General features: G+C 34.5%; 2 protein-coding genes across 2 annotated transcripts in view; both read right to left on the reverse strand.

The window, feature by feature from the left end:
• The window catches only part of LOC129800238 (uncharacterized transmembrane protein DDB_G0289901-like), a 62,875-nt gene that overhangs the window by 23,794 nt on the left and 12,927 nt on the right, over positions 1-26,154 (reverse strand). The window contains exon 6 of the mRNA XM_055844505.1: positions 1,572-3,362. Within this exon, the coding sequence (XP_055700480.1) occupies positions 1,572-3,362 (1,791 nt within the window). The remainder of the gene's footprint in view (positions 1-1,571; positions 3,363-26,154) is intronic.
• LOC129803765 (uncharacterized) lies at positions 1,012-4,516 on the reverse strand. The gene is made up of 3 exons (XM_055850546.1): positions 4,431-4,516; positions 4,297-4,350; positions 1,012-3,362 (listed from the first exon to the last, which is right to left on the reverse strand). The coding sequence occupies exons 1-3, from the start codon at positions 4,495-4,497 to the stop codon at positions 1,468-1,470; spliced, it is 2,016 nt and encodes a 671-aa protein (XP_055706521.1). The 5' UTR covers positions 4,498-4,516; the 3' UTR covers positions 1,012-1,467.

The raw sequence follows: 26,154 nt of genomic DNA on the forward strand, positions 1-26,154 counted from the left end.
TTCCAATAAATACGATCAATAGCATTGTTGATTTTTTTTCGGGTGAATCTTCAATTAAAGAGCAGTAGCGTAAAAATCTTTTTATTGCGAATTAGAAGAAAAAAAAAGCATCAGTCTGTGCTATTTCTCTCCAGCTGTTCATTACAATTAAAAGTATTGCCAAAAAGTGTCTGATGGGAAATGAAAGAGGTGAGAAAAAAGGTATGAAATAAGTGTAAGAAGTATTGGGAAGGAATGCAAATTAAGTTGAGGTGATTGCATCGCTCTCATTATTACTGAATGGTCATCAGTAGTACCATCATCGTATTTATTGGCCACATCTACCAGGCAAAAATCAACACTTTCGCAATTTTCAACGCAACATGATCTCCTTATGTGTGTACATTTTGAAAATAAACTTGAGCAACTTATAGCACAAATTGCCACAAGATTAATTGCTCGAGTCGACAGAATTCACTGTTTGGGGATCAGGATGGGAGCAAAAAGAAGTATATATAGAAGGTTGGTAAAATGTAACAATGGCATCTTCAATTGTGTTCTTTGCACTTAATTGGAGCATAGAATATGACCATTTCTTCAGTGGTGCACAAGAAATGTTGCACTGTCTTGAAAGCATCCCAAATGCACTTCATTAACCACAAATGTACTTAATTTGCATCTTGAACCAATTGTTTGCCAATTTTTCATCTAGTCTCAGTCACTCACGTTGATGGTTCAAGATTAATGCGCTTAGTTTTGAAATTATTCAGTGGGCGGAAAAATCATTGGTAAAAATTGACACACTACCTGTATCCTGGGTCAAATTGAGACGTTCATCTTAATGGATTGACTTTTTTGTTGATGGTCGTCCATCCATAATACGTGAAGGAGGTGTTTCAATTGGAGGACATGCTTAAATAAATTGATACCTTTTTTTGTAAAAGCGACTTTTGTATTTGGAAAGATACTTTTGGAAGAGGTCTTGTTTGTATTTCAATTTGTCAGAAGGAAGGTATTTTTAGAAAAGCTAAATTAGATACAGTTAGACTTTAATAGCTATATATTTTTCACATGCAATTAAATATTTGAACTTGAAAACACTAAAATAAATAAACGCGTCTTTGATTCGAAATAGAAAAATTGTTAAAAATTGCTAAAAAATGCTTTAACTGCAAATTTTAATAAATATTTTTGTCATAAAATTCTAGAATCTACAATGTTAATTGATTAAATTTTTTTTTAAGACACAACGAGCAACATGACGTCGTTCGACCGAGTTACAGTGCTACTACAATGGTATAAACGCTTTTACCGTTTACGTTGCGAGTTGCGATATTTTTTAATTGCGTCTTAGTTCTTGGAGAATGGTTCTTAGACATTATAAATTTTGCATGTCCTGAAATTTTACTTTCATTAATAGAATTTTAAAATTTTGAACGTTCATACTATTGAAGTAGTACTGCATTGAGTTTAGTGCTTAGTTCGTTCCTAAGGTCGATTACGTTTCTGGGACCACAACGGGCGCCGCTCATTCTTTTCTCTTTGCTTCATTATCTTCTCAGTTTCTTTAGAGTTTCTACGGGAGTTGCTACCAGTATTTGCTTCAGTTTCTCTAGTATCATCTGTACGATCACCCGTAGGTGCACCCCCTTCTGTGTCTCCACTATCATCCGTACGATCATCCGTAGCCTCTTCTGTTTCTCCAACATCATCTGTACGATCACCCGCAGAAGCACTATCTTCTGTTTCTCCAGTATCATCCGCATCCGCAGGCTCACCCGTAGCCGTAGCTTCTTCTGTTTCTCCAGTATTATCGTTACGCTCGTCCGTAACCGTAGCTTCTTCTGTTTCTCCAGTATCATCCGTACGCTCACCCGTAGCTACTTCGGATTCCCCAGTATTATCGGTACGATCATTCGATGCAGCACCCTCTTCTGTTTCTCCACTATCATCTGCAGGCTCACCTGTAGCCGTACCCTCTTCTGATTCTCCAGTATCATTCGTAAGCTCACCCGTAGTCTCTTCTGTTTCTCCAGTATTATCTGTACGATCATCCGTAGCTGTACCCTCCTCTGTTTCTCTAGTATCATCCGTAGGTTCTTCTCTTTCACCGGTATCATCTGTACGGTCACCCGTAGCAGCAGCTTCTTCTGTCTCTCTAGTATCATCCGTACGTTCACCCGTAGTCTCTTCTGTTTCTACAGTATTATCCGTACGCTCATCCGTAGCCGTAGCTTCTTCTGTTTCTATAGTATCATTTGTACGCTCACCCGTAGCCGGAGCCTCTTCTGTTTCTCTAGTATCTTCCGTACCCTCATCAGTAGCCGTAGCTTCTTCTGTTTCTCTAGCATCATCCGCAGGCTCACCCGTAGCCGTACCCTCTTCTGATTCTCCAGTATCATCCGTACGCTCACCCGTGGCCTCTTCTGTTTCTTCAGTATCATCTGTACGATCATCCGTAGCCGTAGCTTCTTCTGTTTCTCTAGTATCATCCGTAGGTTCTTCTCTTTCACCGGTATCATCTGTACGATCACCCGTAGCAGCACCTTCTTCTGTTTCTCCAGTATCATCTGTACGCTCACCCGTAGCAGCACCCTCTTCTGTTTCTCCACTATCATCCGTAGGCTCACCCGTAGCCGTACCCTCTTCTGATTCTCCAGTATCATCCGTACGCTCACCCGTGGCCTCTTCTGTTTCTTCAGTATCATCTGTACGATCATCCGTAGCCGTAGCTTCTTCTGTTTCTCTAGTATCATCCGTAGGTTCTTCTCTTTCACCGGTATCATCTGTACGGTCACCCGTAGCAGCACCTTCTTCTGTTTCTCCAGTATCATCTGTACGCTCACCCGTAGCAGGACCCTCTTCTGTTTCTCCACTATCATCCGTAGGCTCACCCGTAGCCGTACCCTCTTCTGATTCTCCAGTATCATCCGTACGCTCACCCGTGGCCTCTTCTGTTTCTTCAGTATCATCTGTACGATCATCCGTAGCCGTAGCTTCTTCTGGTTCTCTAGTATCATCCGTAGGTTCTTCTCTTTCACCGGTATCATCTGTACGATCACCCGTAGCAGCACCTTCTTCTGTTCCTCCAATATCATCTGTACGCTCACCCGTAGCCGGAGCCTCTTCTGTTTCTCTAGTATCATTCGTACGCTCATCCGTAGGCGTGTCCTCTTCCGTTTTTACAGGATCATCTGTGCGCTCATCTGTAGTCGTAGCATCTCCTGTTTCTTGAGTACTATCTCTATCAGCTTCCATACTTGTATACCCACTTGTGCCGGGATCTACGTCCGTTCCTGAATTTGTATTCACACTCTCGATTTCTGGAATCGCGTCCGTTTGAGCTGGCTCATTTTCGGTAGCCGTATTCCCACCTCCAAGTACTGTTCAAATTCAATTCGTAATTAATTTATTATAGAACAAACGAATTACGGAGTTTACAATTAGATTAGTTTAGATGGTGGGTGAGATTCTTAATATGGGCTAACTTGCTAAGCTTGTTAATTCAATTTGGACCTCTAGTCGATGAATATTAAATAAATTTAGTATACAGTGTTTAAAACGATCTTTCGGTCTATCAATTCCCCATACCTACCCATGTAAGTTTTTATTTGAAAGAAAAAGTGAAAAGAAAATATTTTAAAAAATTGTCCAAAACAAATTATAGACCTGTGGAAGGAGACAACCCATTTCCGAAACGTTGTAAGAGGAGGAAATAAAGGAGATTCCTTGAAGGTCTTTACTGTGTTTTGACTTTAATACAGTGTTTTTCGTAGCAAAATAAAATCTACAGAATATGTTTTAGTTTTTAAATGAATTTGAATTAAACATAAAGGGAATCTATGAGTCAGATGTTGGAATTTCGGTCTAAAAACTTTCTTGTTCTTCTTTATGTTTTTATTGGCCGACGTTTCGATCCTTGGTTGGGACCTTCTTCAGGGCCTACATACAATTTTAAACATGAATCTGACAGTTCAGGAAACTCATTTTTAGATTTTTTACAACTTACATCAAAAACTGGGAGAACAATTGTGAATAATAAAACAACACCATCAGATTCATGTTTAAAATTGTATGTAGGCCCTGAAGAAGGTCCCAACCAAGGATCGAAACGTCGGCCAATAAAAACATAAAGAAGAACAAGAAAGTTTTTAGACCGAAATTCCAACATCTGACTCATATCATCCTAACGGTCGACCCTCAACATTGTAAAGGGAATCTTATGTTTGATTTAACAAGGAGTATCTTTGATGATCCGCAGATTATCTTCAAAAGTCGTAAGCGTATTGAATTGAAATTTGCAAATTTTAGACATACCTGCAGAAAGCGTTTTTGCAAGAGCTTCTATTATTGGTTTTGCCATTGCTAGTTCTGAAACAAAGTTTAAATAAAATTATAAATAAATTTTTACTAACGTATGAGTTGCTAATATATTTGTTAATTCAATTTACCGACTGCATGGGAAACCACAAGCAGGAAAATAATCCATCTGATTCTGTAATTTTCACTTCTGTCCATTTTAAGCACAAGAATAACATATTGTGAAAATTTTTGTATCAGTTTTACATTTTTTTTAATAAATCGTGATAGGAAATTATTGAAAATATTTTATTGATCGAAGTCGTGAGACATGTGTAAAAGAGCATGATGAACGTGCTTGTCATAGATTTTTATTACGAATATATTGGTAAATATTTACAGCATTTAGCTTTTTATTATTTTTATTCTTTGTTTCCATGAAATATTGGATGGGTTGTTTATGAGTAATATCGGCCTAAGCGGTATAAACAATCTACTAAAATTTTTGCTATGCTCAACAGGGGTGGAAGAAATTTAAGGTTATTTTTATTATGCTAAGATTAATTTATGGAGGGGGTTCCTGAAGTACCAAATTTTTATCTCTCGCCGTTTCGCCTATAGACCCACTAATGGTGAGTTGGGGAAAGGGAAAAATAGCATGCTGCTACATTTCCGTAAACTTTATTAGAATTTTGTGAAGATTTACGTAGAGAAGAGGTTTTTTACTTTATTACGTTAGACGGAAGTGGGGCACCTTTGAATTTGGGTGGGACAGCTTTGAAATAGGCCTTTTTTTCTACAATTTTTAAATGGAATTGAGCCTTATCACGATGTATTTCAGCTTCACAAATGGTTAGTGGAGCTAAATCGTACCATTGCAAGATCCTGTTTTAATTTGAAATAGTAAAACAAGGCTATTTTTTAAAGCTGCCCCAATTCAGAAGTGCCGCACTTCCCCCTATCGTAAAATATACGTTTTTCTCACGGTAAGTTTATAATTTGATAACGAAATATTTTACAATGAATAATAGTAGTTTTCTCAAAAACTAAGGGAAGCTACTGTTAAATAAAATGTTATAAATAATTTATTTACAATTTTTATAAATTAACTTTCCGAGAGGGGACTTGTGAAAAATTACTTCCCATAGGGGAAAGTGGGGCATCTTTGAAATTGGGAGTTTTCACCTATTTTTAAATTAAATTGAGCATTATAATTATATAATTTAGCTGCATAAACAGATTGAGAAGCTAAATTATATTATGATATGGCTCAGTTTTACTTAAACATAGGTGAAAAATCCCAATTTCAAAGGTGCCCCACTTTCAAAGTTGCCTCACTTCCCCCTAATTGTTCACAAGGTAATAAAATAAATACAACATCGCGGAAGGAGTATTTCTGAGTATATAAAATTGATTGGACATCATCATCAATAATATTAAGTGTAAATATAGAAGATCACCAAGCAGATGACAAATGAAATTGATGGTATTCAGTCAAGTGTTGAAGATTTCACAGAGTTTGACCATAATAAAATTCTTGGTTGATTAATTGCCGCTACCGTATGTGTGACAATGATGCGGTGGCCAAATATGATTCTTCCATTTATATCTCACAATAAAATTAACAAAAGGAAACGGTGAATTGCCCATTGAGCACGCACCATCTGATGGCTTGAAGATTCAAGTTCAAGAAAACCATAATCACATCTTGCAGAAATATTCAGCGTAACTGTCAGAAGGAACTTAACAAAAAAAAAGCAAAAGCCATAAAGCTGAAGGGGATTATGTAATTTTTGCAATGCCCACAGTGAATCACTCCAGATTCCCGCCCAATTGCTGATGAATTTCATTTGCGATATGTTGTAAAAACACCAGTGAAGAAGCTATCCACAAAATGACAAATTAAATGGTAATCTCAAATAATTAAGTTATTACAAATCTAATTGCACGCTACATAAACTTATTTAATCTCAAGCTGTTCATTGTTTCAAGCGTTGAGAGGGTAGCAAGAGAAAAAAAAGGCGGCAAAAGAAGTTAAACACATCACAAGTTTTCTTGCAATAAACTGTATAGTAATTACTCTGTGCCTTAATGTAGCAATTTCAAAATTAACTGACATGAAATTTGTAATCACGGAGCATCTAATTATGTTGTTAGCGAAATCTTTAACTTCACACTCAATTGAGACTCTTTTCATTCAGGGGGAGGAACCCTGCTCCAAACTACTCAAACCACCAAGAGTATTTGACAGAAAACTATTGGGCAAATGATACTCTACTTAGATATTTCGAATTTTCTCATTAAAAGGAAAACGTATTAAAATAATTCTGTTTGTCATTAGAAGAGTAGGAAAATACTGGTGCAAGAAGAACGGTAATGACTAGAAAATCCAGATCCCAAGTAGCAAAAGCTAAAGCTCACAATGGCGTACGTTTCAGTACGTTTGACGTATTTACTGTCACATGCTTTTGAATGTCAAGCGACAGATATCGTACTGTTTCGATAGAGAAAGGGAAAATGTCAAAAAGTATGTAGTCAGATTTTATAACAAAAAACCTGTTCAATGACTACAGAGGGTCCCTGGATTAACAACCAACATAACAAAAATTGCATATGGTAAAAGGAACACCTATTGATACTTTAAGAAGTCTTGTCAGGACTCAGGACTTATTGACACCCTACTCTGTACCATTTGAAATACGAAATTTGAACATCTATCCTTATCAAAAAACGTAAACTAAGGAAAAAACGTCATATTATATATGTTTAATTAGATACTTTAAATAAATTTCAAGATTTTGACAAGAGTCTTAATAGGGGTTCCCTGTCGAATAGGTGTTCCTTTGACCCTATGTACTGGAGAAATCTTTCGTAAAAGAATACATTTTCAAAATATAATATAAGTATAACGAAATAGATATTTTTTGTATTGAGAATTAGCTTCAAATAGTATATAAACGTCATCGTTATGTTAGTAATGCCGATGTTGTTAATCCCAGAGTATGAATTTTGAGATAGTGAAATCCTAGAAATTCTAATCTAAAAACATGAATAACAATGCTTTCTCACATGAATAACTCATAAATTTCAGAATCATCCTCAATTCCTGTGGTAATTTAAAAAGAATGTTGGTAATGTTGTCGATTTTGGAGATTTATGCTTACTGTGTCAAATCTTGATCTTGTCAAATTTGACAATTTTTTATGTTAAATGGGCCGATCAGAGAAAGAAGCGTCTATTGGTAACTGGCGACGCACCTTCGAGATTCCGTCAGAGGGAATGTCACTTTTGGATAAATGTAATTTTAAGGTCGTCCCTGACATAAAGTGGTTCGTTTCGGTAATGAAGATTTCGGGCGAGTAGTAGAAGGTACTTTGCACTCTCGTCGATATTTCGATCAAGGAACCTCTTGTGATCAATAAAGATCAAGATATACAGAACCATACTGAAGCCAATCATAATGTATAGTCTGGAAACAGTACCCGTTGACCCGCACAGAAGAAAAAAAAAGTTACTGATTTTTGAGGGACGGGCCGTACGACAGATCTATCAGCACAAGGGCTAGATAACTGTGCCGCTCCGAGTTCACTCGAGTGCCGATCTGTTGATTTTTTCAAAAAATGGGTCCGATCTGCCGATCTCGTATCAATCTGCCGATCTAATGCCGGCCTGCCGATTTTAGGCCACATTGTGTCGATCTGTCGATTTTAAGCTCCAGTAGAGTAATTCTGTAGCACTATGACAATGTCATATGACGAATTTAAAAATGTTTATGTGATAAAGTCGGAAAAATTATCGAAAATCAAATTCATATCAGTTACTAAAAGATTTCATGGAGCTTCTAACAACAGTCGTTCGGTGATCACTGGCCTTTAATTTTCTCGAATTTGTCTTATGACATTGTTATATTGTTACAGAATTCCTCTACAGACCGGTACTAATTTTGCCGATTGCCGTTCACGTTTCACTCCAAAAGCCACCCCTTGTACTGGCCTTTTCATAATTCAATTCAATTAAAATTATATAATTTCTCCTCAATTATGCTTAGTTACGTGTTGCGTCTGACGCCGACTTACCACTACCGATCTCATCATGTAAACGGCAGAAACCCTGAATCATAGATTGTATATGCCAGAAAATGTTGTGTGTATACTATGATATTGGCTTACAAACATTTCAATTCAAATAATGGATAAATAATTAGAGATTCCAATATTCTAATATAAGGCAACTATAGGGGAATTCCGGCCTTTATCCGATCGAGAAGATTGAGATGGTTCATGTAAAAAAGGGATAAAGGATAAATGGATGGAGATGGAAAGAATACCCAGGAAACTACATGAGTAAAATCCGTAAACCCGGCTTTAGACCTGAGATTTAGTCATATGGCTTAACTGCTCTAATTTTTCAACAATCAAGATTATTTGGAAAAAATTGATTTAGTATTGGATTATTAAGGACAAATAATTTATTACATTCTGAAAAAAAAAACATGATCTTAAACTTCCCTTATATTACCAGATAATAAAAGCACCTTTCCTTTAATTTTTAAAATACTTTAATAATATCTTTGAAAATAATAAATTTCTTATGAATAATTTCTTTAACCCATTCAGTCAATGTACCAGAACTACTTGAGATAGAATGTTCATATTTTGGAATTAGTTTCCTACAGGTTAATAGATGATTTTTTTGAAAAGAAATAATTTTTATCCATTATGGGGGCGCGGGGAGTCGCCCTCAAACACGGTTTTTAACGGTCACTGAATTTAAATTCTGTACATTAATTCATTACAAACTCTATTGATTTAGATAGAGTAACTATCCAAGAAAACACATTGGAAACCAGAATTCAAATCAGGAAAGAGGATGAAGGTCAATTTTAACAAATTCGACGGGATGTCGCATTTTCCGTCCGCCATTTTGAGCAAAATTTTCGCATGACTTCACGTGAAGCGAGAAAAGAACAACAAAAAGTATTTCCATCTCTGTCGGGCTATTTTTTCCGAGTAATTGAAGGACTAAAGTAACTAAAAATCTATTGCCGACAGAAACTCGAATATCAATTGACTTGTAATAAATCATCTAAAATCACTCAATTTGCGTATGATGTATAATACCATGGTAAGGAATGGGTTAATGATGGACTAAAACGTAATTTTTAATTGTTTTTTTTTAATATCAGTGATTTTAATAATCTCTTTTAGTATTTTAGAAATTTTTTCAAGTTATAAAAAAATAAAAATATATCAAGTTATAAAATAATAAAAATATATAAAAATTAAAGATTAAAAACATTACTTTTAGAACAAAGGCTGACGTGAAAAGAGAAAAAGAGTTTAAAAGTTTCTCGAATAAAAGTCTTTTTATCTAAATTTTCTTCCTGGAAAAGCCAATGCCGGTAACTTTTTTCTTAAGTCATGCAATTCACTAAAATAATTGTAATTGCGAAATATTGTGCGTGGACGGAAGAAAATGTTATGATTCTTATCAGAATGGGAAGAATCCTCGACTTGTGCTTGAAAAGCAGAAATTTGAATACCTAAGAAAGAGTATTGCGCATTTGGCAATTGAAATGAGAGTATCAGTGGGAAGTAAATAGTATCTCGAGGAGACTTCTGCGTGGCCAAGTGATTGTCGTGCAAGAAGAAGTGACTGTGATCACGAGGCCGAGGAACCACATTGCGGAATTTGATGTGTAACAACGCATAATGGCCTCTCTGAGGCTTCACAAAAGGCAAATGCTCCAGCAAATAAAGTGTAATCTTAATGCATAATGCTGATCTTTAACATTATTGCAAATTCGTTGCCTTCCTTACCACCTTGTCAATTTTTTTTCGCTTCAAAGTTGTCTTTTGCTGTCTTTGGTGCGCATGAATGGGCGAAAGAGCAAAAGATGTGCGCCAACATCATGCTTAGTGCAATAAACATGACAAAAAACATGAATTAATGCTGACTGGGAAAACACTACTCTATGAAATATGTTACATTTCCAAACTTGATTTATGATCATGTGGACGTCAATATTCAATGACTGATGCTGTCGCTAGCTGAAGATCATCGTGAGATCTTAACTTGCTGGTTTCGACGGTTTCGACTAATGGCCAGTTAATTTGTAATGATCTTGAATTGCTGAAAGTTTGCATGATGAATTAAATAATTGCGGAAGCTATACAATTAGCATATGAGAAAATTTGTCTTAGTTAAGAGACAGTGCTTAACAATAGGTTCATAATTTTTTTATTAGTCATTTTGAGAAAAAAAATCAATTATACAGCATCACTCTACTAGAAGCTCTTTCTGATTCAATGCTGAGCAATTACTTAGCAGAATTATAGCGATCACCTACAATTAGAGGACTGACGGGAACTATAATAGAGGAATAATTTTTCATATGGGTAATCTTTGTATTTCTGGCATTCTTCATAGTAAGATCAAAAAGTGGAAAAAAAACTTGAAGCGTAGGGCTCGTAGGGCAGTACCACACACGATGCGACTAGTATTAAAAATTATCATGAAGGATTTGTTGTCGATTTGGACAACATGGACTTGGAGTTCTGAACCTTTTATATCCTTGTATTACCTTGGATAGGCTATACGTTTTGAGAAGAGAAGACTTATATGGGGAATAAAAATTTCTATGTATTATCCATAGCAGAGTAATTTGTAGTCCGACCCAGATTAAGATAGACAGACGGAATAGAAACTAGCCAAATTACAGGGTCAGTTCGGAACTGGATTTGCCATCCATTTCCATTTGTAGTTAGTTTTTCACTAACTAAGCCGTTTCAAAGCTTTTAGCCGAATTAGTCAGAAACTGATGGAAATGTAATCTACAATTACGTTAAGTCGCCTCTCGGCTTAAGTCGTAAGTGTGTCTAGGGCATAACGCTCAAAGGCTTAAATGACAACAAGTCCTGAGTTCTGGTCGGGACAAGGAGTGACAAGGAGTTCGGGTACTCCTTGTCACCCTCTACGTTCCCTGTGAATATTACACCGGGAAGCTAATTATTCCCAAAGTTATAGGAGTTAAAAATCTTAAAAATCCTATATCAAATGCCGACCCACTATTCAAACCAGGGGCCTCTCGACATTTCATTTTGCCATACGTTTTTGCATAGAGGCACTGAAGACTATTGGCAAGTTTTTTCCTAAAGAGAATTGACTTATCAATCCAATTTCCAATCCAATCTCCAATATATATAAGTTTGATATATTTCGAAATCGTGCATTAAAAGCTATCTAAAAATGTGTATTTCATAATGTTCGCCGAAATAATACAAGAACTACGAGAAAATTTGTTTAAGTCGCGGTGCAATATCTGCAAATTTTTTACAAGGAAAAGTGAAAAATATCTTCACTTTTTATTTGGCTTGATGGGCCCCTGATTCAAACGAATTTGTGAGAATTTGTAGGGACTAGGGACGAAACAGAATTCAGTACACTAGAGTTCTCTTTAACCTATGCATCTACAGTGAGTGTCAATAGTTTGTTGCCTAATGGATGTTTGAGAAATGAAGTGAAAAAAATGATAGAAAAAAATACTTTTCCAAATTTTTCTTTTTGCAGATGAGTTCCTTGTAATCCGTAGATATTATTTATAGTTTTCAAAAAAAATAATTAATTTTATTTCATATCAAAAATAATTGTTTTCCAAAAGTTGGTCATTTTTGAAAAATCAAAAGTTTGTTGCCTCATTAAAAAAACTAATTTAAAATGGTGAAAACGTGCAACCAACTTTATGTAAACCGGTTACATTTTGAGCTTATGTCATTTGATAGGCAAATGGTGGATTTGTACATTTTTAAGGCTGTCAATGGTAAATATATAGGTGTAAGAGTGATGATAAATAACAAGAAATAATCAGTTTTTTGATAATTCATAATTTAGGTTATAATGGCAAATTACAAAAAGTTGAAAGGTGGGATATTGTCCAGAGATACTGCTGGAAGGAATCGGCGTCGCTAAATTGCCAAATTTTATGGAAATTCATGAAAAGTTATACATAAAATGGTCAAATATTATAGTTATGAAGCACGAGTACATCTGAAAAACGCTACTGGTAGACCCAGGGTTTCGACTCAGAAAGCCGATAACCGCATTCTAGGTATCTCTGATAGTAACCCCATGATATTTTCTTCAAAAATTCAGAGTCGGCTGGTTACAGAAGGCATACAGGCTTCAAAACCAACTGCAATTTAATGAAAGTGGTAAGAATAATTACTTGGTTTGCAGGTTTCCATTGGTAAACAAAACCAATCTGGTTAAAAGGTTGTAAATTCACTTGGAGCATGCTAAAAACGTAAAAATACAACCTCTTACGCAGTTTGGTTTTGCTTACCAATGGAATCTTGCGCGCCAAGTACCTATTCTTATATTTTCTTTCATTTTGAGTTTGATTTTCGAAGCATTTGAAGCCTGTATGCCCTCTGTAACCAGCTGACTTTAAATTTTTGAAGCAAAGATCATGGGGTTACTATCAGAGATACCTAGAATGCGGTTATCGACTTTCTGAGTCGAAACCCTGGGTCTACCAGTAGCGTTTTTCAGATGTACTCGTGCCTCATAACTATAATATTTGACCATTTTATGTATAACTTTTCATGAATTTCCATAAAATTTGGCAATTAAGCGACGCCGATTCCTTCCAGCAGTATCTCTGGACAATATCCCACCTTTCAACTTTTTGTAATTTGCCATTATAACCTAAATTATGAATTATCAAAAAACTGATTATTTCTTGTTATTTATCATCACTCTTACACCTATATATTTACCATTGACAGCCTTAAAAATGTACAAATCCACCATTTGCCTATCAAATGACATAAGCTCAAAATGTAACCGGTTTACATAAAGTTGGTTGCACGTTTTAACCATTTTAAATTAGTTTTTTTAATGAGGCAACAAACTTTTGATTTTTCAAAAATGACCAACTTTTGGAAAACAATTATTTTTGATATGAAATAAAATTAATTATTTTTTTTGAAAATTATAAATAATATCTACGGATTACAAGGAACTCATCCGCAAAAAAAAAAATTTGGAAAAGTATTTTTTTCTATCATTTTTTTCACTTGATTTCTCAAACATCCATTAGGCAACAAACTATTGACACTCACTGTATTTTAAGCTGTTCATCCCTGAGGTCGCTGTCTGAATCTTCTTTCTCTTGTAGTAGGACTGTTGATCCTAGAGGAGTTGGAGGGAGAAAGCCCGTCCTGACGAAGATTCTTCTAAGCCAACGGTACCAATCACTGTTCAGCTGGGGCAATAACTTTGAGGAATGCTATAACAACGTCTAACTTCAAGTTACGATATCGCTATAGTTCCGCTATGTGGAGTTGAGAATGCTCGATGAGTTATTCTGAAGGCACAATCGAATCGGCTCCTCAGTCAGTCTTTACCGTCTTTACCAGTAAAGCGAGGAGGACGCCAGATTCGTGACTCTCTTGGAATGAGCAATGGGGCTCAAATACGTGAGGCTAGCGATGAAGGGTATTCCAGCATGTTCTGGTGTGGAGCCTGTAGCATTCGTGCTACAATCTATTTTTTTTGCGAAAGGAGATACTTTAAGTAGTCTTATGTGGTCATAGGTCTTCCTCTGTGTTTCCACATGGATTTTTGCGCGGTGAGCGACTTAGACTTTGTTAAGTACTTCTTAAACTAACTCGAATTAACTGCGGACCGCTAAAAGAGCCACTGCCGGTCAAAATCCCAAAAGCTAAAATCGCTAACGTCAAAATATCAGAAGCCAAAGTCGCTAACGTCAAAATCCCATAAGCCTAAAACCCGAAATGTCAAAATCCTGATTGGTCGAAATCCTGAAAGCCAAAATATTGTATGAGTCAAAATCTTGAATTGTCAAAATCTTTTGAAGCCAAAATCCCGCAGTCAAAATCCTAGAAGGGCGAAATTATACAGAGGATAATGTGTTGAATAATTTCCTAAAACACAGAAAATTTTCTTTTGCCTTTTACAAGCGCGGATGCAATCTTGGGATTGGGAGTAGTAATGACAATTTTAAGAATTTGGGTTTCTGGCATTTGGGATTTAGAACCCTTCGGAATTTTGGCTTTTCGAAATTTTGGCTTTTGGGATTTTGAATTTCGGGATTTTGGCTTTCAGGATTTTGACTAGGACCCATACAAACAACTGCATCAATACCTCATCCATATTTTGAATTGAATCCGATGAGTTAGCTAAAATACCACATTGAGATTCGTTTTATGTTCAAATTTTGAGACTGTATCAGTTTTGGTGAACTAAATTTGGATTCAATGGTTTTTAGAAGCAGTACGTGAACTTATGTTGTTATCGTGTTATCAACGTGATCAGTTATGATATGACTTATTGAGGAAACCCTATTCAGTCTCGTAAAGAAATCAATCGGAATTCTTTATTAACTTCAAAGTAATTAGGGAACCTGTAAGTTCATATTTGATTTCTGGGAACTGGAACCTTAGGGCTTGTTTAGATCTGAGTATTAATCGAAATCATAATCAAAATAATTAATTTATTACACTTTATTCAATTTTGCATTAAACCGTGTCACGGCTTAAGTCGTAGGTCTGCCTAGAGCCTAAAATTTAAAATTTAATAATTACACGAGTGAGTGGCCCTACTTGGCGAATGTTGATTAGAGCTAGATTGTATCCATTCGATTAAAAGTGTTCAAATTTAAAATAAATCTTAGTTTTTATTTTGTAATGTATTCCACACTTCCCTAACGAAGTAGAATATCTTCAATCTTGTAATAGATGTAAAATGTAACCAGTCTCCCTGCCGAGTAATGAGAAAAACTTATCTCAATGCCACAGAAATCGTCTGAGACAAAATCTTTTAAAAAATTACGTACCTCCAGCAGACTAATTGTCTCCAAATTTGCATAACAATGCCAAATAGTTGTTGTATGTTGTCATGTGAAATATTGATTGTTTCTGTATTCACACTGGCAGTCAATTCCAGTGAGTGATTACATGAATATTGGCTGGGTCTTCTCTAGTTCCTGACCTCGTCAAATTTGGCGCCAAAATCCAATTTGTAGAATTCCTCAGTGATTGGGAGACAGCATGTGAGCGGGTGGGACTTAATGAGAGTAAAGTGCCTTTTTGTCACTGACATCTTATAGGTCTTCAAATCTCATTATTTTTTTTCGGATGAAATACGCCAGCGAAGAATGATGATTGATTATCGTGTCTTATGAGATCAATTGAAATCATCCTTACATAGATTTAGTTCAATGTTGCGCACCTTCATATTCTTTTTTTTTCTTCTTCTTCTCGTGCAGCACTTTTAATTTTTCTTGTCTGATGCCCAGAGTGGGTAGATCAATTTGAAGCGTTTTACCTTTCTTGATTGATAGACAATTTATTCAGTGGTGGCCGTTTGACTTTAATTAAATTTACTTGTTTCTCATCGATGGCTTCTTTTGCGATGTTTCTGGGTAAAATTCACATGCTCTAATGCGTCTGTTTACGCAAGGCTTTTAATCCCATTTTTTTCAAAGATTTTCAATGGTGTCGACAACATCAAATATTACGAAATATCGGGAAAAAGGTCCATATTATATTTATAGTGTCAAATTTATGAAGATAAAATTTTATTAATGTTATTCGGTTGGCAGCAATATTTCAAAATGTTTTGCATAAAATCCATATGGGCTCTTATCGTCTCAATAGAAGATTGTTGAAATATTACGATGTGCTGCCCCTGTTCAGATGGTGATTGTAAGTGATCTTCAATACGTCAAAGTCAAATGAGCTGTACAAATCAATTCATAATTGCGGTTTTAAAGATATGGCTAAAGAATGTGAAACGGTGAAAGAACCAATGTGTGATCTCATAGCTCAAGACAATTTTTTAATTCGAATGACATACTTTCCATTGAAAATTTTCGCAATGTACTAAACTTCTTCTTAAAGGCATCAACAACAGCAAAAATCTTGCGTACCAAATGGATTGTAAACTACGTGCACTTGAAGAAAAGTATCAGTTCATCATGATGATCATCCCCAGAAGATCTCTGAAGGTGCTGTTTTCATGATGGAAATGGAATGCATGTCATGCATAATTATGAATGATTCAAATTTAAAATGGAATTAATTGCTGCTAAATTCTCTGACTGAGGAAGGTCACATGATGAATTTGATCAACAATCGAAATTACATACTAGTCTACACCTATCACAATGATCCCTTTCGAGTGATCTCAAGGGGGCAACTGATGACAAGATGTAATCAAGATCTTGGAGTGTCAAAGATATTAACATTTAAGCATTCCTTTCTTCTCATTGATTTATTAAACGACAGTTTAATCATCAATTGTCAGAAGAAGGATTTATATAAAATTTTGAACCATTTGTTTATAGCTTTGCAAAAAAGTATCAGTATTTATTAGGGAAAAATTCTAAGAATCTTGAAACCGGGTCTTGAAATTCTCGACCCGGTTGCATTGGTCGCAATCGGCAATGTGTTGGTAAAGTACCCTTAAATAACCATTTTTTAAATATTCTTTTTTATCTGTCCGTAAGCTTTTAATCTTACCAGAGGCCAAACGATAAAAAAACGAATTACCAGTTTTCGAGTACCAAAGTCAATCCAAGGATCATTATTGATCCTTACTGATTACCATTACCTCCCACTTAACCACATTCACTTTCATACCTGTTTCGGGATAAACATTTACAAATCAGTCAAGTGCGGAAGATTCAAAAAGATTCTTCGGAAGATTCAAAAAGAACTAAATCATCTGCAAAGGAAGATGGTCAGAGATGTCTCACCCTAAATTCCCCAATACTAATCGCATTCTGCCCACGTTCCGACTCGGTAAAATATCCGTAATTGACTTATCATTTTCGTATTTACATTTTTTGTTTATCCGTATACTTTTAACTCATACCAGAACATTCTAAAATGATCATTTCTTTACCAATTTTCGATTTTAATTTTTTTTAAAGATTTATGAATTAATTTAATCATTAGTAGACCAGTAACCACCAAATGAGAGCTCTATCTCGTAAATTTGAGAATACCGCAAAGCTCTATTTTTAGGATAATAAAAGAATGAAAAATTAATTGTATATTTAATATCCAAGAGAAACTAGCTGAGTCTAGTTGAGTGCACCTAATTTATAAGCATTCGATAAGAGTCTTCAAAAATGTTGAGCTTCCTGAAACTGCCCTATTTTGCCCTAAATATCTTGATATATTTATTGCCATGTTGTAAATTTTACATGCTGGATGATTTATTGAAAAATAAATAAAATCCGATTAATGGGTAATAATGCCTAAACTCGGTTTATATTTTCGACAAATAATTACCGTAAGTGCGAGTGACTTTATCATCTGCGGATGACTTTGACCCCCAATTGCCCCTAGGCTTACATTTAATTCTTTAATAATTTTCATAATTTAATAATTTAAATAAATTAATTAATAAATAATTAATTACATTTCATTAGACTCATTATTGGTCTTCGCCGATCAGGTTTACCATGCTAAAGTATATAGGGATATGTTATGTACCAAATTGAGCAGAAGGATCTTGAAAAGGATACTACTAGTTTCAGTTAGTCCAAAAATGACAATATTGGTATTTTGCCAAAAATCGATTCCGTGAAAATGTTATCTGAAAGCCTGATTCCAAAACCGGATTCAATGTAGTAAATTGTCTAAATCTAGGGGAGACTGGGGCAAAAAGTCACAAATCGAAAATTTTAAAATTCAATATCTTCCAAGATAAATGAGATAGCGGCTTAAGTTTTTTTTCCATAGATAGCCTCAATAGGCTTTCTTCAATGTCGTAAGTTTCTTAGAATTCGAACAAGGAATTTAGAAAATATAAAATATCTAAATTTTTAGCTCTATTTTTGGAATATTTTCCGTGCAGAAAATATCAATTATTAGCTACTTATATTAAATTTGATGCACTGGTGAATATTACCCAAATTATCTGGATATTCTTTGAATACGAATCCACTATCTATTTTAGAATTTTACAAAGATTCTTTTCTCCAGAAATCCTTTTATTAAAAACGATTGAGGTAAAAAGTAACAAAAACTGAAACAATTTCTGATGCTCCACGGTGAAAAGAATCGTCAATGCTATGTGTCGTCGCTTGTTGTTTGCATTAGTCAAACGATTTGCAGTCTTTTGGGTGTTTTTTTGTAAAATAGCTTAAAATGCGCTTTTCTCGCTCAGATAGAGAAAACGGTGTTTTACAAAGGTGTAGAAGAATAAATTTCCTATAAAAATATGTAGGGGAAACTGGGGTACCACCAAACACTGCGATTTTTCAATCGGATATTCGACTTCAGAAGATAAGACCTATAGGAATTTATAGGCACTATAGGGATGCTTGTCCACTGAAGGTATCGCCGAGATAATCCAAGTAGTTTAGAAATAAAAATTAGTGTTTGGTGGTATCCCGTGTTTGGTAGTTCCCCAGTTTCCCCTAATCTAGGTATTTTACTTAAATTTACGGAATCCCGTAATAAAGCGAATCAAAATGAGATAGTATCTTATGCCTGATACTATTTGCCCCAGCATTTTTGAGAATGATCACAAACTTACTTTTTAGAAAACGGCTCGATAAATATATTTCCTTATAAAATAGAAGAAAATGACTTTCACAAAGTTGTAGAGCGGTAAATTTCCTATAAAACTGTGCTAATTAGAAATTTTGGAGGTGCTCGGGTAGCTTGTAAAAAATAAAATATCCGTTTTGTGACTTTTTGCCCCAGTCTCCCCTATTCTAAATTTATCTGACTAGAATAATCTATTTAAATTTTGTTAATTTATTTAATAGCTAGTTTAAATTAGGCATTTCCTGTAAAAATTAGGTCAGATTCATTAAAGCGTTCGCAGCCTAAATCTCCTATAAGAATCAAACGTTTTGACATTACAGCTGAAGTCGTACTGTACATCAATTAAAGATTCAAGCGACAGTCAAATAATTGAAATATCTTTGGATCAAAAAATATATTGGAAACATATCACATACATTACACGGATTTCAGACCTAAGGTTTATCTTTATAACTGTATATATAATTCCTTGTTATTTATAAAATTTAGACTTTCGGGAACTGGGATAAACCTTTAAATATAATCTAGAAAAAAAACGTATTACATTTGATGCTTCATAAAACATCAATTAATTTGTTTCACCTCCCAAAATAAATGGGGAAAATTTTTAAGATTTACTTTCAAATTGATGCATTCTACACGTACCAGGAAGTTATTTAAGTGCCACATTTCTATGATCGTGGAAGCATCTCGCGGCAATAGATTATCGTGGTACGATGATCGAACCTCTTACTTCGATATTATGACAATATCGATGTGATAATGATAATGCAAGAAGTTAGTGGGTGGTTAAGCGTGAATTTGATTGTTCATGTTTTTCACATAGGATGCATTTGGTCTCCTATGGAAAATTGAAAGTGATCAAACCAATTTAGATGATAAATACACCACATTCACAAGTCAATGAGAGGCGACTATCTAACAATTATTATTGCACAAAAGGTGAATTAATGGAGAAGCGCTTAATGGCTTTACATTGACTTCCAGCTTACTTTATGATCAATAAATGCTTTTAAAATTGCTAATTCCTCGTTAATGATTCTATGGCTATTTTATTGCTCTTACACGCAGTTTTGAAGTGTATTTAAGCCAGCACCCATGGCAGCTCAGCGTGCAGTTTAATTCACTTTTTATTCATTAGTGAGTATCATTTTTTCTGCTTTTCTTCCACAGCCACTTGTTCACTAAATACACCATAGGTATGTTTGAAACACTTAAAATAATAACATGATTGCTATAGGAGATGTTCAATATGAAATCATGTGGAGATCATCGCAAGATGATCTCAATTTCATGTGCTCCACTTGAATATGGTAATGTCTTTTCTATTTGAGCAAAATGATCACCACTGGATGACATAGAGCACCAAGAATTGAGAGCTGCATCAACCTTGAAGAGATGCAATTTGTTATGTTCACTTTGGAACTTGCACTATTGCGTCTTCCAACCAAAAAAGTGTGGGACGATTTTCTCATGCAATTGTACCATTTAATGCAAAGATTTTCAGCAAATTGTTGCTTCTGGGTCGATCACATTTGGTAGATGAGACAATTTGTTTCTGAACTCAGGAGAATACAAAACAAAATACATAAAAAAAGGTTTAACTTTATTATTTGTACACGAATTTGTAATTCATTGTTGCACAGAGAGTAGAAGAATAAAACGTTACGTATTTCCCGGATATTTTACATCTTTGAGAAGGGTAATATTTGACATCAGTGTTTCTAATTTTAGGTTGGCAAAATTAACTGCCGGTAATTATTCTATATTTTTGATTTTTCATTGTATAAAATTATTCTAAAAATTGTATTTGTAATGAGAAATTAAGAATTTAAATTTAAGGAAAATTTAAAATTAATAATTTCAGAACAATTTTAATAATTAAATTTTATTCATCAAAAAAATAAATCATCGATCAATATTTTTACTTTATTAGAAGTTTTAAGGTAAAACTAGTTTGTTTTTTACGAAGGGATAAACTAGATAGGGGAAACTGGGGCACCACCGAACACAGGGTAACACCAAGAACTGATTTTTATTTCTAAACTACTTGAACTATGACGACCAGTTCTTCTATGGACAAGGATTCCTTACACCGAGAAAAATTTGGATAGTATTTTCTAGAAATCGGGTCTTTAAATTCTACTGGCTCGAAAGATAGTAGAAAATACCATACTCCATAGACAATTGCATTAGGAAACAACTATCTTGAGATTCTAAAATTTACTATCCTATGGATAGTAAATTCGAATAGCAGGATAGTAAAATGTACTATCCTCCTTTAGATTTTACCTTGACCTCTTATAGATTCTTAGAGCCTCGACAGACCTGAGGATTAGCCGAGAGACGGCTTAGCGTAATTATATTCGAAATAATAATTAAACTACATTTCCATCATTTTCCACTAAGTCGTCTCTCGGCTTAAGTCGTAAGTGTGCCTAGGGCATAATATCCGGGTAGTAGATCTTACTAGCCGGATATTAGATCTTAGAATTTAACCTGTAGACAGTAAAATTAAGAGAAGGATAGTAATTTGGATTGAAATTACCATCCAAACCAGAAAAAAATGCTAGATATCCTGCTGTTATTTAGTAGAGTACAGTATATTATAGGAAAATCTATTATCCGGATGTTAGAATTTACCATCCGGTTATTGGAATTTACTATCCATATGGAATAGTAAATTCTAAAAGCGTGCACGTACTATCTACAATTTTTGATTTTTCTACTATCCGACTATTAAAGTAGATAGTAAATTTTACTATCCTAATTTTCTCGGTATATGAATTCATACAGGTCTCGCCCTTTGATGTCTAATATCTAATTAAAACTAAAATCGCAGTGTTCGGTGCTACCCCGTGTACGGTGGTGCTTCAGTTTCCCCTATATTAATTCGAGTTCTTTTTACAAATATTTATTTTTTATTAATATTATGTTATAGGGTGGCGGCATTAGTTGTGACCTATGTCTTTACTTATGGCCTCCCCGCAAAAAATATTACAATGTCGGACAATGATTTCAAAAAACCTCAAAATTAAAAATACCATCATATCATACAACTTTGAGAGCTTACGATGTCTAAAAATATGGTGACATAAAGTTTTGTACCCCCTGGCACAAAGTTGTATGATTTAAAATGGTAGTAAATATTTTATAATTTTAGAATATTACCGGCTTTGTTCAATACGATCTTATTTTGACTTAACTGTGGTCTTCAGTCTGTCGGAAAATGAGTCGCAGATTTAACAAATGTCAGCCTTCTAAATCAGACCTGTGCTCGGTTAAAGTCGTGTAATATCGGAAATTTTGTGTTGATAATTTTAATGGAAATTACAGATAGCCATACTGGTAACACTAATCACGCTCATTCACCACGGTGCCATGATAAATATTTTTGCGCCAAAAAGACATAAAAAGGAATTGCCTTCTTGATATCTTTGTCGGAAGACGAATAGCTGTACACTACACATCCTTTTACTTGAATCTTGTAGAAATACAAAGAAATTAAATGCAAATATCACTTCAAATGGAAAGTTCTTAAATCGCGCGCAATTCAACTGTGAGAGAGAGATAGAGACACAAGTAACTTATTTGACAAACCTCTGGCGGCGCTGCAGTTGCAAAAAATCTCTGAAATGCGACAAAATATTTTCTTCTCTATTTTATCCTTATTAGCAGGTCGTGTCCCTTCTGGTAATATGTACTTTTGCATTCCTTATTAACCAAAATAGTGTTGTACAAAAGTGTTTTTCTCAAACCTATCCTGAATTTTGGGACAGCTCAAATGAATATGAGTCTTCCAGCTCAAAATTTCATCCCAATGTTTTTGTTGTAATATCGACAATTATTCACAATTAACCCAAATAACTGTGTTCAACTAAATTAATAAAAGGATTTTCTTGTGAAAATGACTTAATTCTAAGGAATTAAACAATTTTCACATTAAAAACTTCTCATTTTCTCTACGTTAATTTTCACGGCATTTCGAAGAATGCCAACAGGCACCACCAAATTCACTTCGGTTTTTCTTTTAGCTCAAGCCTGTTCTAAATACCCTGTCATTTACGAGGAATTAGCCACCAAACGAAATTTTTCATTGCGTAGAATTTGTACAAAAAATCTTAGTATGAGGCTGATAAATATTTCAATGAATAGTATGGGAAGTATATATAGAATAAAGAGTGGTTTCCTCAATATTCCTTCGCAGGCAAACTATAAGACAACACTATCTAATACTATACGTGGCTAATCTGCCCCGGTCTCCCCAACTTCGCTACCTTTTAGTCCTAACCTTGACTAAAAAATGTCGCTTTTAGCGAAGTCGAGCGATTTTACATCCGAGCACCGTGGAGGCCATAAAAATGGTCCAAGAATCGCTGTTTTTTAGCCAATACTTTGTGGTACGAAATAAGAAAAAAATTGGCCAGCAAAAAAATAACACATTATTGAATGTGTTTTTCGAACTTGTCAAATGGTTAGGCTGTATTGAGCAAATTTCTAAAATTTTCCACAATTCCTTAAATTTCTTGAAATTTTCATGAAATTTAAATTTGTTTTTACGTTGTTTATAAGTTTTTGGGTAAGATATGTGAAACAGGAAAATCCAAAATAGCTGATCGATTTTTACTTTTTACTAATCAAATTTTATTTTTTTGCTGACCATTTTTATTTATTTTCTCATTTATCAACTCTAATCTTTCTACTGCTCATTTTTTTATTTTTGCTGATATATTTTAAACTTTTTACTGATTGAATTTTATTTTTTACCGCTCGTTTATTCTATGCCGAAAAATACAAAATGATTAAAATCGATATAGGAGGAAGCGGGGTCTTTAAAATTAGGGAAGCTTTTCAAATAGGACTTTTTGTTCTTTTAATTTTATTTAACTGAACCTTTTAATGTAATTTAGCTTCATTTCATATAATTTAAAAATAGGTGAAGAAGTCCAATTTTTAAAGGAACCTATTTCAAAGATGCCCCACTTCTCCCTAAGCCGTTTTAATATTCAAGGTGCAATATATGCAAGTAAATGGATACTAAAATTAAGAAATTAAAAATTTTTGAGGGGGCTGCTAATGTAACTTAACCGTATCGATTTCATAGTCAGACAAGGTCCATCGTAATGCTTCTTCAACTTGAACCTCTTTTTACCAGCATTAATTACTATTCTTATGCAATTAACGACCAACTAAATTGTTCAGCTATATCTGCAAGTGCCATCGAAAGCTCAGAAACAATGGACCACACTTATGGCCTAATTGCTAGGAGGTCTACAAAAATCTCTTTCTGATCTTCTGGTCAATTTAGTCAGTAGTTTTCTGGTTTTTATACTTGAGATGGCAATTAGAGCATCGGTAAGTTGTTTGAGTTTTTGGACAATTTCACAAAAAAATGCAGAAAGAGAGGGGAAATGTTGCAGCACGTGGAGATGATTCTTGTAGTCCATCGTTACTTCTGACTTGAAATGTTAAATGAAATTGTTTAATGGTTGAAAGGTTTCAATTAGGAGTCTCGACCAGACAATGAACAATGTTAAGCGGTTTATAATGTTTCAATTTGGTAGTTGTGTGAGATCTTTAATGTATACACATTAATTATTTGAGGTATTAATTGTAAAGTGTTGTGCAAAGGAAATGGTGTTGGTGTGTTGTTCAATCTAATGCCGCCAACGATGGTAAACATAGGTTAATTGTCTACCTAACAGACTTGCTACCATTTTTTTTTCTCCTAAGGTAATGCTGCGGCTTTTTGATCTTTCTTTACCATGTTTTTTCCATCTTAACAATTCTCTGTGTCTCTAAATTCAATTTGTAAATCTCGTTAAACTTTTCTTCTACTCTCCCTCAACTTGTCTTATGGCTTTTTGCACCATCACAGATGACCCTTTGGTGCATTTTCTTGATGATGGCACACGAAGAATGACAAAAACAGCCTACAATTGGGATCTGTGCTGTCCAAAGGATGAATGTTGCTCGAGCTGTAAATTGAATCAGTTCAGATCGTTTTGCAACACTATCCATCACGATGGATGACGGGAGATGTCATTATATTTTGCAAACGCTCTCCTCCAAGATGATGTAAGAGTCTGCAAGTGAGACGATCCACCAAGATCTCCAGCGATGTCTAATGATGAGCCAAGTTGCTTTTTACCATGAAGGAATTAAGCATTAAAATGTGGAGTAAATGCTATTCATATTAAATGAAGAGTACAAATGGTTTAAAGGTGCTCAAGATGGAAATTTTGCTCTCATCTCTTTCACTTTAGTTGCACTTTTTATTCACTTGCTCATGATTTTAGAGTTGGACAAAATAGTGAAGAAAAGCAATTTAGATAAAAGAGATAGTGTCGTTGGAGCTTTCAAAGCTCCTAAAGGATCTGTCGAAATTTTGCATCATATTACCTCAACAGCTTTACTCAAAGACTTTTAAGAATTTTTTAGCAATTGATTGCTAATTGATTGCTTTAAATTAAAAGGTTAATATCCAAACCTTTTTGAAAGTACTATGATCACAATTTGCCCCTTACTATTCAAGTAAATAATACACTGGTAAAAAATATATAATGAAAAGTTACGATGGTGCATATTACCAATCACACTTTCAAAAAGCTTATTTGTAATTTTATAGGAAGCATTAAATTTTTATCTTTATCTTTATTGAAAGTATTGGCAGAAAGATTTCCCAGGTTTATTTGATAAGTATCGTAAAAACTTATCAATTTATGTTGTTGGATAAAGTCCAGTGATTCGAGTGATCAAATGATTCAAGGCACGCGACCAATTTTCGCCTTTATATTATTTCAGAACATCGTGAACCACCATTCAATTCAGTCACAGGTTTACCAAAATATCACTTTAAATTTCATTTAAGTCGTGAAAATTCTTCTTGTGCTGTTTGTAATATTTCAGATCATATTTAAAGCAGAAAAATAATGATATCAGCTATCAGAAGTTATTCTATACAGAATTCTCTTAATAAACGGATTTTTCCGATTTATCCGAAAATTTTGAGGTGTATTTCCAAGACAAGTGTAGTTAATATCTACTCTTCGAAAAAGAACGAGACATCTCCAAAACCTTTGGAATTGTACAACAGCAAGAATACCATGCGGTAAATAAATTTTTAATGAAAAAATAATAGAACGAGGAGTATCAGTGCACTTGAAATTTTGGGATCACCTTATAAAATGTTAAAACTTAGTTTATGGTCATAATGATTGATTTTCGACTTGATTTACAGTTAACGGAATTTAGATCATTTTAATGTATACATCCGCAAACGGGATAT

The sequence above is a fragment of the Phlebotomus papatasi genome, chromosome 2, assembly GCF_024763615.1.
Source record: "Phlebotomus papatasi isolate M1 chromosome 2, Ppap_2.1, whole genome shotgun sequence".
Lineage (NCBI taxonomy): Eukaryota > Metazoa > Arthropoda > Insecta > Diptera > Psychodidae > Phlebotomus > Phlebotomus papatasi.